Source organism: Rosa chinensis, chromosome 2, assembly GCF_002994745.2.
Source record: "Rosa chinensis cultivar Old Blush chromosome 2, RchiOBHm-V2, whole genome shotgun sequence".
Classification (NCBI taxonomy): Eukaryota; Viridiplantae; Streptophyta; class Magnoliopsida; order Rosales; family Rosaceae; genus Rosa; species Rosa chinensis.
Window position 1 is genome coordinate 67,606,191 of NC_037089.1, and position 15,997 is coordinate 67,622,187.

Genomic DNA, 15,997 nt, shown 5'->3' on the forward strand with positions numbered 1-15,997 from the left:
GGTTAATATCAATTAATTAACTAACTAATATAATGTTGTACATACATTGTTGATTCAGCTTTGCAAATTAAGAGGTAAAATGCTGTAATGTAAATATACACTGCATGTGTGTGTGTCTATATATATAAGAGGTAGCCTACAATTCTCGCATACTGTTCATTCTTTTTGTTCAAAAATTGAAAATTGAAAGGGAATTGAAATAGGATTGTGAAATGTTCAAAAAATAAAGGAGTTCCAACTACCGATTTTAGAGGTATAAATAAAATAAAAAATAAACTTTTATATGTTTAAGGATATCTCTATTTGTGTTTAATCCAAACTCTAGGTTACTTGACCTAGTGGTAATAGGGTTCAATTAGAAGAATCTAGAGATTCTCTTTCCTTGTATGATTTTATCTCTATGCATTGTAATCCTCTATATAAAGAGACCCCTATTATCAATGAGAATACACATCAAATTTCTCTCAATTTCTGATTCCCTAAAACACGTTATCAGCACGAGCCCTAACCCTGAAACCCTAAATTCGTAACCTTCAAATATCAGAAACCACCGCCGCCTACCTTGAAGCCCTCAATCCCAGGAACCCAAAACCGGCGGCACCACCCCCAAAACCGGCCGGAATCAACTTGAACCGACCACTGGAAGTGTTCAAACCGGCCTCCCAAGAAAATCCAAAGATCTTCTGTGTGGTTCACCATCTTCCTGTCCACCTTTCACTGCCACCTTTTGTCTGTAGCTGCACCTCGTCCCCAAAATCCGGAACCTGAAAAATCTCCACCGGAACCGGCCAAAATTCAACTGAACCGACCACTGGCGTCCACTTGACCTGAACCGGCAGAAAGAAAAAAAGGAAGAGATCCTTTGCAGCCCACAATCAAGCCCAACTGCTACAGCCCACAGTCGAGCACACGTGCAAGCCGCACTGCCATGTCAGCACCGAATCTGTCACGTCAGCACCCCCGGTCAACGGTCAGTCAACCCTCCCGTCAACGGCCAGTCAACACCGGTCAACATTTTTCCAGCAACTTTTCCGGCCACTTTCCGGTGACTTTTCTTGCCACTTTCCGGTGACTTTTCCGTTGACATTTTTCCAACCAACTTTTCGGTCAAGTTTTCCGGCCAATTTTTAAGGTAATTTTTTTCTAAAAGTTCCTGTTTTTGAAGTTTTTTTTTAAATTTCTTCTTCTTTTCTTGGGGACTTCCAACATCCCTTCTTCTACCCCCCTTTCTTCTTCATAGGGGAGACTAAAAGCCGAACTGTGGGGGTTCGTGCTCACTCCAAGCTTGGAGCTTGTAGAGTCCTCCAAACTTAGAGTTTGTTGAGAAGAAAATGATCGACCACATACATCGTTGTTTCGATCTAATCCAAAACCCCTCTTGGAATCGGATTTTCTTGGAAGCGACTACGCTCAGAAAAATCCCTAATTTCTTGGAAGCGACTACGCTCAGAAATTTAATAGTTTTTAGTGGTAGCCTTTTCGCTCCGAAGCTAACCCTAATCTTGTGTTGTTTTTCAGGATGAGTTACCTGAACAAGCTGAACTTTGTTCCACTAGAGACAATTGGCGCAGGATACCATAGGTGGGTCCGAGATGTGCGCCAACATCTTAAGGCTGATGGACTTCTGGAAGCCATCCAAGAGCCTAGTCAGAACGTGCTCTCCATTGAGCAAGCTACTGCTTTTGAAGCAAATCAAGCTAAAGCCATCATTCTCATGACAAGGCACATGAATGACGCGCTCCAAAGTGAATACTGATAGGAGCATTTTAATGCGACGTTTTACTTGCTTTTCCCTACATTTCTTGCGTTATTTCCTTATTAAAACCCTGTTTAGGAAAGTTTTCATTCTTTGATTGGGAAAGTTCCTATTTGTAGAAAGTTTCTATTTTTATAGTTTCTATTTATCATTTTTAGTAAGTTTCCATTTTCGGTAGTTTCTATTTTTCAGTTTAGGAAAGTTTCTATTTTTCTTATTAGTTTCTATTTTCAGGACCTCCGAGCTAAATATGGAAATGAACTCATAAATGGAAAGAGGAGCTTGCGAACACCAAGGGGAGCAAAGATGAAGGTACATTGGAGTAGAAAAATGGAAATGTACTAAAAGATCAATTTTACACATATTCCTACTCCGGCTAGGAGAAACCAAGCCAAGCAAAGAAGAAGGAGCGGCCGCCTGACCAAATGAACTTCAAATGAGCTGAAACCTTCCAGATCCACTCTAGACACCCAAAGGATCATTTATTGTGAAGAGTGCCAGAGAAAAATATGAGTGGAAGGCCTTCAAACAATCAGCCCAATTCTCTACAGAAGCAAAACCGGAAAACTGGACCTGTAAGAGGTCCAGCAGCATTTCCTACCCAACCACATGGATTGAAGCTCTGAAAATTTGTCAGGATGATCTACACTCATAGTGGAACATTTCATATGAAGAAGTCGAAGTCATATAATGAAGTCTTGTTGGAGAAATAATTGAAGGAATAAAGGGGAAGAAACTGACCTGAAAACAACTCAACACCACATATTCATGTTTCCCACCCACATGAAGAAAGCTAGATGCTTTTCTCTTTTTCCTTGGATATATTTTTTCTACAATCTCTTTAATAGATCATCATCACTTCCATGTTGCTGCACCTTCATGCTTTGCTTTCATTTCATCATTTCTCTTTCTTTTCCATATTTTACAAATCACTTTCATACTCCACTTTCATTATTTTTCTTCCACTCATCATTTCACTCTTCTTTTTCTTCCCTATATAAACACCTTCTCCTCTCATTCTAAAAGACATTCCTTCATCCATTCCATCTCCTTGTCTCTCCATTTCCTCTCCATATTTCTTTTCCATTCTCTAGTTTTCTTGTTCTTCATTTTCAAGCCAAGAGAAAGAGAAGCCATGCAATACATCAATTTCCTAACCGCCATCCACCCTTGTGTCGTCCCTAGAAGATTGCTTGCTTTCAAGGATCTTCAAGTTCTTCGTCTCAAGGCTTTATCATTCATCTTTCAAGGTGTATTATATCCTTTCTCTTGTTTTCTTTGTTTGATTTTGTAAAACTATGAATTCTAGTTAACAAATAATGTTAAGGGCAAAGTTTAAAGCCCGTTTATATGTTTTGAGATAAAGTTGTGATTTCTATATGTTGATTTTTATGTTGCTTATGTGGGTTTGTTTAATTAAATTTGCATGATAGAAAACTTTTGTATTTTAATCTTATGTGGTTGCAAACACTTAGGGTTTTGATATAATTGGTGCTAGGTTTAAGAACATGAAATCGACTTTTCGTTTTGTGTAAACTTGAATCAAAGTAGTAAAGGTTTTGTGCAAAGACCGAATTTAATTAAAGAGGATTGCAATTAGGTGGACTTTTCCATACTAAGTTGTACACTTGAGTTGATAGCCTTTCTCTATGTCTAATGCGTTGAACATGTCATGATTGACTAGCTTTCTAGGGCTTGATTGCATGTTTGATAGGATTAATCTAGGTGCTTTCGCTTAGGTTAATTAGCATTGAAAAGTAAAATATGGGAAATCATTTGCTTTCGAATGTTTCACATGATCAACTCCTCTCTCATGACATTTAAAATCAACTATAGGAATTGTAATTGGATTTCTTGCATATGGATGTGGTTTTGATCTTTGTTCCTTGCGATCCACCCTTGTATATATGTTTTTACATTTTCTTTATTTTATTTATCTTAATTTTCAATTCTATAATTCTTAAATCCCCTCCCTTTTTATTTTGTTACTTGTATATATTTCTATTCTTTATTTTATTTTTGTAAATAATACTTTATTATTTTAATTCTTTATTTGTTTATACAATTGTATATATTTATATTCTTTATTTTATTTTTGTAAATAATACTTTTCTTTATTTGTTTCACAATTACAAGTGTACCCTCAATCCCCGGAATAGAACGATCCCTACTTGCTTATATTACTAACGACATTTTCAGGGTTAAATTGTGCGCTTGCTTTGAGCGCATCAAATACCTCAATGAGGAAGACCCAAGAAAGCTATGGGTTGAACTTGAGCAGCGATTTGACAACGTTCGTGACTCCCTGCTTCCTGATTTAGAAGTACGATGGCATAGCCTCCGCTTCTGTGATTTCAAGTCTGTGCTTGATTATAACTCGGAAGCTCTTCGTATCAAGTCTCTGATGGAGTTTTGTGGCCAAACCATAACTGATACGATGTTGATCGAGAAGACTCTCTCTACCTTCCCCGTCTCTGCCCTGATGATTTCAAAGAATTATCGGATTGATGTGAAAGCAGGACGTATCACGAGGTTTCATGAGCTTATTGGCGCCATGAACGTAGCTGAAAAGCACGACAACATACTTGTGAAGAACTATAATGCTAGACCCGTGGGAACTAAGTCTATTCCGGAGTCTAACTATAGTCGCGCCCCCAAGGGAGGACGCAAGGAGCGAAACCCTAAGAGTAGGGACAATTCTGGACGCTCTGGTCCATATGTTCGCCCTAAAGAGGAAGGAAATCGCCGAGAGAGGCGTGCACGGAATCGTAGAGGTCAACGTGTGAAGAGAGAGAGAGGCGGAGCCTCCGGCTATGGTGGTGACGCCACCAAGAATAATAGTCATCCAACACATGCACCAAAAGCATCTCGAACAAGGGAGCCTAACCATAAAGATGTTTGTCTTCGATGTGGATCAAGTGGACATTGGGCAAGGAAGTGTACTGCATCCCATAACGTTGCCAACGCATACAGGACGTATCGTGAAGCAAGGGAGGCAAATTACATGGAACAAGAAGATCAAGATGGAGATCTCGATCTAAGGGTGGAAGACTACAAGGATCAAGACCCAGAAACTGGCGATTTTGATTAAGTCTTTTTATTTTCCAAGAGATGTAGGCAATTGCCATATTACTTTTGTAGTAGATGCCAATGATATTAGTCTTTCTTCAAAGTAGGCGTACTCAATGTAAAAGTGATGTCTAGAAAGGTTTTGAGATAAGTGGTACTTAAGCGAGCTTTGCTCCACCGACATCTCTCTACTCACCTGGTCACATTTACATTGGAATTACCGAAAGAAGTTAGACGACTACCATTGTTTTGCATTAACTAGTTTATTGGATTAGATTTTCTTTGGTTAAGAGAAACGAAGATGTAATTCCGTTTGGCTTATTAATAAAAGTTGAGTTCTTTTCTTTATGACTCCTCTTTAATTACGAGCTTTTCTTTTAGGAATGGATGAACTTCAATGTCTTGCGGATAGTGCGACTACGCACACCATTCTACGACATAGGCAATTATTCTTAGAGATGTTGCCTACATATTCATCTGTGACTACGATGGCTGGGCCATCAAGTTTAGTTCAAGGACATGGAATGGCCCAATTCCTTTTGCCCAATGGCACCTTCATTAAAGTCACTGAAACTCTCTACGCTCCTAAGGCAAACCGAACCTTATTAAGCTTTAAAGATATTAGAGCCAACGGATTCCATGGGGAAACGCATAGTGAGAACGGAATAGAATTCCTTTGCATTACCTCTAATGATTGCGGACGGAAGCGCATCTTAGAGAAGCTTATGTGTCAATCTAGTGGACTTTATGTCACTACAATTCGACCAATTGAATCCAATAATGTCATAAGAGAAGATCTCTTGGATTCAGACACATATTGGCTTTGGCATGACCGACTAGGACATGCTGGTCGTGATATGATGCTCCGTATACTCAAGACTTCACACGGGCATCCCTTTTTCAAAGTGAGAAGAATCAAGAATCAAAAATTGATTCCAGGACTTAGCAAGACAGCGAAAATTGCAGCTTCTGGGGCTGCTGCTGTCATGGGCAGCCGAATGGCCGCCCCTGTCCCTAGTGATGACGCCATAAATGGTGCCAACCATGAGCATGACTCCATGGTTGCTCCTCCTGGTGGCCATGACGCCACACACACCAATTTCCATGGCTCTAACGCCATAATGGGAGATGTAGTCACACACTTTGCTTCTAATAGCGCTACAGACGCTCAGGCCCAACCAAAATCCTCATTGGTTGTTTCTACGGCCCCTCACTAATTTTGCAAAGCCTGTTCATTCGGGAAATTAGGACCGAGACCGTCCTACGCAAAGGATCCAAAAATACTCATTCTGTTCTTACAGAGAATCCAAGGGGATATCTGTGGACCAATTCAACCATCATGCGAACCTTTTAAATACTTTATGGTATTGGTTGATGCGTCGACACACTGGTCACATGTTGCGCTATTGTCCACTCGAAATGCTGCTTATGCTAAACTCCTCTCCCAGATTATCCGTCTACGGGCTCACTACCCTGACCATCCTATTCAGTCGATTCGACTTGATAATGCTGGGGAGTTTACATCGAAAACGTTCAATGACTATTGCATGTCACTGGGGATTGATGTAGAACATCCAGTTCCCTATGTTCATACCCAAAATGGTCTCGCAGAAGCCGCTATCAAAAGACTACAAATGATAGCGCGGACATTGGTTATGCGCGCCAATCTCCTTGTTTCTGCTTGGGGATATGCAATATTGCATGCAGCGACACTGATTTGTCTACGACCCACTGCCACCCAATCTTACTCTGCGTTACAGCTAGTGACTGGGTACGAGCCTGATATCTCGCATTTATGCATTTTTAGGTGTGCCATCTATGTGCCTATTACGCCGCCATAGCGTACTAAGATGGGTCCACAACGACGAATGGGCATCTATGTTGGCTTTGAATCTCCAACTATTGTCCGCTATCTTGAACCCTTGACAGGCGATCTCTTTACCGCTAGATTTGCAGATTGTCACTTTGATGAGACAGTCTTCCCATCGTTAGGAGGAGATAAGAACACAGATGTTCAACAGGAACAACATGAATTGTCGTGGTCTGTCCCCACTATGTCTCATCTCGATCCCCGTACCGCACACTCCGAACTTGAAGTGCGAAGAATAATCGAGCTCCAGAACGTAGCAGACACTCTGCCTGATGCTTTTTCTGATGTTGCCAAAGTGACGAGATCACACATACCTGCTGCAAACGTGCCTACAAGGATTGATGTCCCAAATACTGGACATCACGCCACTCCTGTGACATTAGGGGATGGCACCATTGCCCAGCATGGCAATGATGTGGCATCTATGGCAGCAGGTCCAGCAAGGAAGCGCGGTAGACCGATTGGTTAGAAGGATACTCGCCCTAGAAAGAAAGCGAATGAGGCACAGACAAATCCTTTGATCATCGATACTCAAAATCCGTCCCATGAGAATGTTCCGGATTACGGTTATGTCCAAGAGACATCATTGGGGGACTCCTCAATGTCAGAACCTATCCTTGAGAACGTAGATATCTTTGTAAATTACACTAGTGTACATGGGACGTGGGAAAGGAACTCCATCATCATTGATAATGTATTCGCGTATTCAGTGGCGCGTGAGATTATTGAGACCGATGACATCGAACCACGCTCCGTTGATAAATGCCAACGTAGAGCTGATTGGCCAAAATGGAAAGATGCGATCCAGGCAGAACTTGATTCCCTAGCGAAAAGAAAGGTATTTGGCAAAGTTGTACCAATACCGCCCAACACCAAACCAGTTGGTCACAAATGGGTATTCGTTAGAAAGCGAAATGAGAAAAACGAGATTGTAAGATACAAAGCTCGCCTTGTGGCGCAAGGCTTCTCACAATGCCCTGGAATCGACTACGAGGAGACCTATTCTCCTGTAATGGACGTCATTACGTTCCGCTACCTTGTCAGTTTGGTAGTTTCCGAAAAACTGAACATGTAGCTTATGGATGTGGTTACTGCGTATCTATATGGGGATCTAGATACGAAAATATACATGAAGATTCCAGATGGAATTCAGTTACCCAAATCAAGTGGCTCTAGACCACGGAGCGCGTTTGCGATTAGATTGAAACGCTCACTATATGGATTGAAACAATCCGGACGAATGTGGTATAACTGTCTAAGTGACTACTTGATTGGAAAGGGATATGTCAACAATGAACTATGCCCATGTGTGTTCATAAAAAGAACAAGTTCCGGATTTGCAATAGTAGCGGTTTATGTTGATGATATGAACATAATTGGCACCCTTAAAGAGTTTAGGGAAACCGCTGAACACTTGAAATCCGAGTTTGAGATGAAAGATCTTGGGAAAACACGGTTTTGCCTCGGTTTAGAACTCGAGCACCGTAGAGATGGTATCCTGATTCATCAATCAGCTTATACCCAAAAAATGCTTAGGCGTTTTAACATTGATAAGATTAAGCCTTCAAGCACCCCAATGGTCGTCCATAGTCTTAATCCAGAGAAGGATTCATTCCGTCCAAAAAATGACGACGAAGAAGTGCTAGAGGCAGAAGTGCCCTATCTAAGTGCAATAGGCGCATTGTTGTACTTAGCACAATGCACAAGACCGGATATCTCATTCGCTGTGAACTTGCTAGCTAGATATAGCTCTGCGCCAACACGACGCCATTGGACTGGTGTTAAAGATATCTTTTGATACCTAAGTGGTAAGATTGATATGGGCTTGTTCTATCCCTACAGAGAGATGATGGATTCGGACCCATCAAGTGCCAGGGACGTTACACATGGTGGATTGCGTTCCCTCTCCCCAACCCAAAACTATATAAGTGTTTTGGAAAGTTTTGCTGATGCTGGGTATCTCTCTGACCCACACAGAGGTCGCTCCCAAACTGGTTATGTTTTCACCATGGGAAAGACCGCGATATCTTGGAGGTCTACAAAGCAGACCTTAGTCGCTACCTCTTCGAATCATGCAGAGATTATTGCTCTTCACGAAGCAGTTCGTGAATGTATATGGCTTCGATCCATAGTTACGCATGTTCGAAGCAATTGTGGTTTGAAGTCTACCACAGATGAGCCAACGAGCATTTATGAGGATAATGCTGCTTGCATTGAACAAATGAAGCAAGGCTACATCAAAAGCGACAACACCAAGCATATATCGCCCAAATTCTTCTACAATCAGCAACAACAAAAGTACCTCAAGATCAAAGTAAACCAGGTTAGATTTGAGGACAATGTGGCAGACTTGTTTACTAAGTCATTGCCCAAATCCACGTTCAAGAAACATGTAGCAAGAATTGGCTTGCGGAAATTATCTGAACTCCCATGATCGTAGACATCAGAGGGAGGCACAAACATCAGGGGGAGATGTCTATATGTTTGTCTCGAATCGTGAAGGTGTGTTGTGCTCTTTTTCCCCTTCGACCGAGGTTATTTTTGTCCCACTGTGTTTTTGTTACTCGGCAAGGTTTTTAACGAGGCAACGAGAGAAGCACCGCGTTTGGACAACACAAGGGGGAGTGTTTAAGGATATCTCTATTTGTGTTTAATCCAAACTCTAGGTTACTTGACCTAGTGGTAATAGGGTTCAATTAGAAGAATTTAGAGATTCTCTTTCCTTGTATGATTCTATCTCTATGCATTGTAATCCTCTATATAAAGAGGCCCCTATTATCAATGAGAATACACAGCAAATTTCTCTCAATTTCTGATTCCCTAAAACATTATAGATTTTATTAGACAATGGGCATTTTGGGAAAAGTGGGGAGGTGTAGATAGCATATTGGTTATTCATAAAAGTAAGTTGGAGGTCTATTAAATAGGGAGATCCAAGTACCAATTTTAGAGGTATGAATAGAAGCTCCCTTAGGAGAATAAATCTGATAATAAAATAAAATAAAATAAAATAAAATAAAAAAAAGAGGAATAGAACCTTTCCAAAGTGGGAAAAAAGAAAAAATTTTGTCTTGTCTTTACTTGAGCCACTACATATATTTTTTGACATTATTGGTGCCTCAAAAAATTGGACCTGTACGTTGCTGTGCTTTCTTTATGCCAAAAGCTTCTTTGCCCGTGAATGATTTAAGGTTCTTCAAGATTCGGTTTTAACCTACTCCAGATTTGATAGCTAAATGTATTACAAACAAACAAAACCCTACAGCGTTGTTATCAGTATAAAGCACAGCATTTTCTGCATGTATAGCGCACATTCATACACACAAGATCAGATGAGTTCCAAGGAAGTAGCTAAAAGGCCTCATGCAGTATGCGTTCCATTGCCGTTTCAAAGCCATATCAAGGCAATGCTCAAACTAGCAAAATTCCTCCACCACAGAGGTCTTCATATAACCTTTGTCAACACAGTGTTCAACCACAAGCGCTTTCTTCAATCTCTAGGACCTAACTCCCTTGATGGCTTGGCTGATTTTCGGTTCGAAACCATTCCAGATGGCCTTCCAAGTTCAGATGAAGATTTGACGCAAGACGTCTATTTGCTTTGTGGTGCTGTCAGGAAAAATTTGTTAGCTCCGTTTCAAGACCTCCTCATGAAACTCAATGAAGCTGCAATTACTTCCCACAGTACTAATCCTCCGGTGACTCGGATAGTAGCAGACGGTTGGAATTCCTTTGTCTTCAGAGCAGCAGAAACAAATCGAATCCCTGTTACACTCTTCTTTACTGTTGCTGCAAGCAGCCTCATGGGATTTGCACAATATCCCACTTTGATGGAAAAAGGATTAGCACCACTCAAAGGTTAGAAATGGTTTTAATTTTATGATTATTTATACTTCCAGTTTGTTATTAGCACTTCTTCCGCTGTGTTATTTTATAATCGCAACATATGTTGCACTCTAGTGCAGGATGACATCCTAGGATTTGGAATAACAGTGCATATGAATCTAGCTAATTTTTTAACTTTTTATTTATTATTATTATTATTATTATTATTTTTTTTTTTTTACATATAGACGAGAGCTGTTTCACAAACGGGTATTTGGACAAGGTCATAGATTGGATTCCAGGACTGAAAGATATCCGGTTAAGGGATCTCCCGACCAACTTTCAAGTCACAAATCCTGATGACGACATCTGGAAACTCTGCTTGGAAGCAATTGAAGGAGTTCATAAAGCTGAAGCTGTTGTTCTTCATACTTTTGATGCATTGGAGCATCATGTTTTGGAATATCTCTCGTCGATGCTTCATCCACATGTTTATGCCATTGGCCCTCTCCAATTACTCCTTAATCAGATACCAGAACACCCTTTGAACCCTATGGGTTACAGTCTATGGAAAGAAGAAACCGAGTGCCTCCAATGGCTCAACTCCAAAGCGCCAAATTCAGTTGTTTATGTGAACTTTGGCAGTTTAACGATCATGACATCGAACAATCTTGTAGAGTTTGCTTGGGGACTTGCAAATACCAAGCTTCCGTTCTTTTGGGTAATTAGACCTGATTCAGTTGCTGGTGAATCGGCTATTTTGCCACCAGAGTTTGTGGCTGAAACCAAACAAAGAGGTCTAATAGCAAGTTGGTGCCCACAAGAGCAAGTGCTTAACCACCCAGCAGTTGGAGGGTTTTTAACACACAGCGGTTGGAATTCAATGATTGAGAATGTGACTGCAGGAGTGCCTATGCTGTGCTGGCCAGTCTTTGGGGACCAACAAACAAATACCTGGTCTGCTTGCAATGAATGGGGAATTGGCATTGAGATCGCCGGTGAGGAAGTGAAGAGAGACGAAATAGAGAAGCTTGTTAAACAGGTGATGGAGGGCGAGAAGGGTAAACATATGAGAAATAAAGTGATGGAATGGAAACTACTGGCAGAAGAAGCAACCACTCCACATGGTTCTTCATCCACAAACTTGGATAATTTAGTGAGTCAAATGTTACTATGAGAAGAAGCTAGATGTTACAGATAATTCAATAAACTAGCTAGTGCCATGTTATATTGTTAATTACGCCCATCTTTACTTTGCTTAGATTGTTTCATGTTGTTCTAAATGTTCCTTCCCATATAGGTGTGTTCTATCTGATTATTGGTTTAAACGTTTATTCTCTTGGTGTCTCTACTCTCATAGTTCTTTTCAAAAATCAAACACTGTGTCCTTGTGAGAGAACATGCACTACTATCATTTTTATCACAGAATACCTTTCTAAAGAACAATGCAATAACCAAACCGCAAATTTTCGTATTGTTATTGTTTCAGGGCATAACTAAATCAGATTAATAATTAGACAGGAATTCTACTTGATAAACATAGTAAATCAAGTTCTAATTAAGGCATAATTAAGTTTGATAGGGGAAAGAAGATAGCAACCACTAAAAGTTAGATAGAAAATTCTTCATAGAGCAGTTTCACGAGAAAGAAAAACAAAGATAGGAAGTTGGACAAATCACAAATGAGATCAATTTGAAAAAAGATCCGAAATAAATTTGAGCTTATTACCTGGTGGCTATATGCATACTGGAGACGTTTTTTTGATGTCTTTTATGCCACATTGCCATATGAGTGCCGGCAGTGGTAGCATAGATTCTTTATCCATTTTGTCTCATGCTTTGACCCTTTATGCCCAAGAGCTTGTTTCCCGGTAGATTTATCCGCCTAGATGCCGTCTTGATATTCATATATGTAATAACAAACCCGGCCGGCACTACTAGCAAAATAGGCATCTCACACAGATTTAACTCACACAGATTTTATAAAGCCACGGATATCTGTGTGCATTGGCAATATATACAGAAAACCGTGTGAAATAAGTAAAATTGGGCCCACAAGAGTTTATGGAATAATAATAGCCACAGATGTCTGTGTGAAAAATATCACATACAGACATCCGTGTGAAAAATAAAATATTTTATTACCTACTCACACGGTTGTCCGTGTGAAGCCTAGTTCACACACATTTCTGTATATATTAAATATAAGTTTATTAAAAAATCATTGTTTTTTTGTGCTATATGAATTGTAGAGAGACGGTTTTTCGTTGCTAAAATAGTTTAACACAGATATCTGTATGAAATGAGCATCACACAGATATCTGTGTGAGATGAAGATACGGATGTCCGTGTGAGAAAACAATATGCATACAGATATCTGTAAAAATTACATATGTTTTTCACACGAATTCTGTTGCAATTTTACCCATTAAACCATTTGTAACCTAACCTAAACTCCATTTTCTCCATCATCATTATCGCCCCTCTTTCTCTGTCACTATTGCCTCTCTCTCTCTCTCTCTCCCCCTCCCTCCTTCCTCCTCGTCACTCTGCCGCCTCATCCAACCTCCTTCCTCTAATCACCTTCTTCCTCCCTCAGAAAAGCTTAGCCTTCCCCCAACCCCATATCTCCATTCTCAACAGATGCAATTACGGTTTAATTGAAAAAACAAGAGATCGACAAAAGCAATTTGAAGCGGTTGGGGTCATCAGTAGCAGAGCTCACCCTGTCCTTGACCTCTACCCGAGCTCAGGGATCCATGGACAGATCGATCCTATTTCATTTTCTCTTTCCCTCTCTCTCATTCTTTATGTCTCAATCTCCAATTAATTCCTCTCGAAATTAATGGGTACTGGAAACTATGTGATATTGATGTGGCTTGTTTAGAGATGAACATGATAAGGGTAGGAGGATGTAGACCTGATTTTGTTACTTTCAATACATTGTTTAATGGGTTTTGTAAGGTTGAGGTGAGGAGAGAAGTGTTTGCGTATATGGGTTTGATGTGTCGCCGAATTTTTTGGCTCTTACTTCTTTGATTGATGGGTATTTGTAAGGTTGGTAATTTGAAGATTGCAATTAGATTGCTTGGATAACCTTTTTACCTTACTTGATTTTCAGATTCCTGCAAGAGGAAAACCAATTGGTCCAGGACCACCACCATAACTCCCTCAACCCCGGCGAACGCACAGAGAGAGCGAACTTCTTCTTTATTGTAGAAATTAAAATTGGTTGTTAATGCTTAGTTCTTTTCTGTTTCCAGTAGTTGAATGACTTAAAAATAGATGGTAAATCGAATGGCTTTTATATATATATATATTCATGCATAATTTCTTATATGTGTAGATACCCGACGCTTGTATTCAAGTTTGGGTAGCAAGATAAATTGAGTAGTGCAACATAGAATAATATTTGGGTTGTGGGTTATTGTTAATTTTCAGTTTAGGTTGTTTCAGTGAGTGGTTATTTTAAGAAATTCTGGGTTGTGGGTTTTGTTTCACCAGGCTGAGATTGAAGAAGGTTTCACAAAGAAATTCTGGGTTCTGGGTTCTATTTGTATTTTTTATTTCTGTTTTTGAACCTATAAATGTGTAGGTTTTGCTTCTAAAAGGGTTGGTTTTGATTATAAATGGTTTTGAACCTCAGATTATCTAATTGCTTTCTTTCTTTCTGTCTTTTGTATGAATTTGATTGATCAATCAATTTCTATTCTTATTCTCTTCTTTTTGACTTGTTGGTGAAGTGTAGATTCACTATATGCAGATGGAATAATTGGCTAAACACTGAGTTGTAATCAATGGGCAATTGGGGCTGGCTTTGCCAATTGGTACTTGGTTGGATGGTAAGAACACATCTTTAGTAGATATGGCTTTATTGTGGTTCATGTCTGCTCTTGAAGTGGAGTTTAATGGTAGTTATCTGGGCATAATGGCCAACCCTAGTAGTTGTCATATGAATTAGGTACATTACTTAAATTTTTTACAAGTACTGTGACTGTTTTGTTCATTAGGAGTATGGGATAAATCCAACAGATTGGAACTGTCAACGGCAACTATGGAAGGGTAGAACTGGAGCTGATCAAGGGTTTAGAACTTCATCTTGTTGCCAATGTAATCTTTTTGTATACAGTTAGTTTATGATGTAACTTGAAGTCATTTGAAATGATATATTTTTTTTCTAGTTAGTTCTGGGTACCAATATCAATTGTGAGTTCATTCTGTGTTACTGTTTGAATTCTGATTAATGGAATAATAAAATTAGCAAAATAATAATAATTTTTTTTTTAATATCACTACTCTTTTCACACAGACATCTGTGTGAGTTAATAAGGTATTTCACACTGACTGATGTATTAAATATTATTTTCATCTCACACGGATACATAAAATTTTTACAATGCTTGTTAGAAGACAAGTGGGACCCACAAGAATTTTCACACGGACTCTAAAAACCGTGTGAATAGAGCATTAGCGCCCCCTCCGAAGGCAACCGAAAAATATTCCGTGCTTGCACCGTAGGTACAGCCTTTTACCTACTGACATCCGTGTGAAATAGCATTATTTCACACAGATATAAATCTGTGTGAGTAACCCGTTTTGCTAGTAGTGCGGGTTACTACCGGAACTCGTATATGTGCCTTAAGGCCTCTTTGTGATAGACCAGCACATACATGTCAAACTGAAAAACTAGAGTTGCACAACTGAAAACACAAACTCACAAACTCATGTTATTTGTATTCCAATTCCTGTTCAAAGCCATACAAAGGCAATGCTTAAATTAGCAAAACTCTTCCACCATAAAGGTTCCTTTTCACATAACCTTTGTCAACAGAGTTCGACCACAAACGCTTTCTCAAATCTCTAGGATCGAACTCTTTATATGGCTTACCTGACTTTCAGTTCAAGATCATTCCAGATGGTCTACCTGTTTCAGATGGGGATGCCACCCAAGACCTCAGTTTGCTTGGTGAATCCATCATGAAAAATTTCCTAGCTCCATTTCGTGACCTCATCATGAAAAAATTTCCGACTCCATCTCGATCTATTTAGATTAAATTTCTTATTATATATAATTGCTAATTAGCCTTGAGAGTAGTAATGTAAGGGTGACCTCCTGGGAATTCCTCATAACAATTAAAGATTAGCTTGGTTGCAGTATCTCAATATTCACATGGATGTTATATAGTTCATTAGTGCATCAAATGTGATCAATTTGCTCTTTCTGAAATTGTTGTTCCAACTTCCAACAGATGAGAGCTGTTTGGCGAACGGGTTCTGGACAAGCTAATAGATTGGATTCCAGGAATGAAAGGTATCCGCTTAAAGGATCTACCAACCCGAGTTTCAAACTACGAATCCCAGTGACCTCATTTTCAATGGCTTCTTGATGTGATGGATAGCCTTCATAGAGCTTCACAAATTGTTCTTCACACATTTGATGCTTTGGATGCTCTCTCTAGCACTACATCTATGCTCCC

General features: G+C 39.7%; 1 protein-coding gene and 1 long non-coding RNA gene across 2 annotated transcripts; both read left to right on the forward strand.

The window, feature by feature from the left end:
• Positions 1–10,022: 10,022 nt before the first annotated feature.
• Positions 10,023–11,873, forward strand: LOC112189011 (7-deoxyloganetin glucosyltransferase). Its single transcript, XM_024328269.2, has 2 exons — positions 10,023–10,553; positions 10,769–11,873. Exons 1-2 carry the CDS (start codon positions 10,028–10,030, stop codon positions 11,695–11,697), a joined length of 1,455 nt encoding a protein of 484 aa, XP_024184037.2. The 5' UTR covers positions 10,023–10,027; the 3' UTR covers positions 11,698–11,873.
• A 599-nt stretch (positions 11,874–12,472) lies between these two features.
• LOC112189012 lies at positions 12,473–14,724 on the forward strand. Its single transcript, XR_002931688.2, has 2 exons — positions 12,473–14,362; positions 14,531–14,724. It is a non-coding gene; the product is annotated as an uncharacterized LOC112189012 (long non-coding RNA).
• Positions 14,725–15,997: the final 1,273 nt, after the last annotated feature.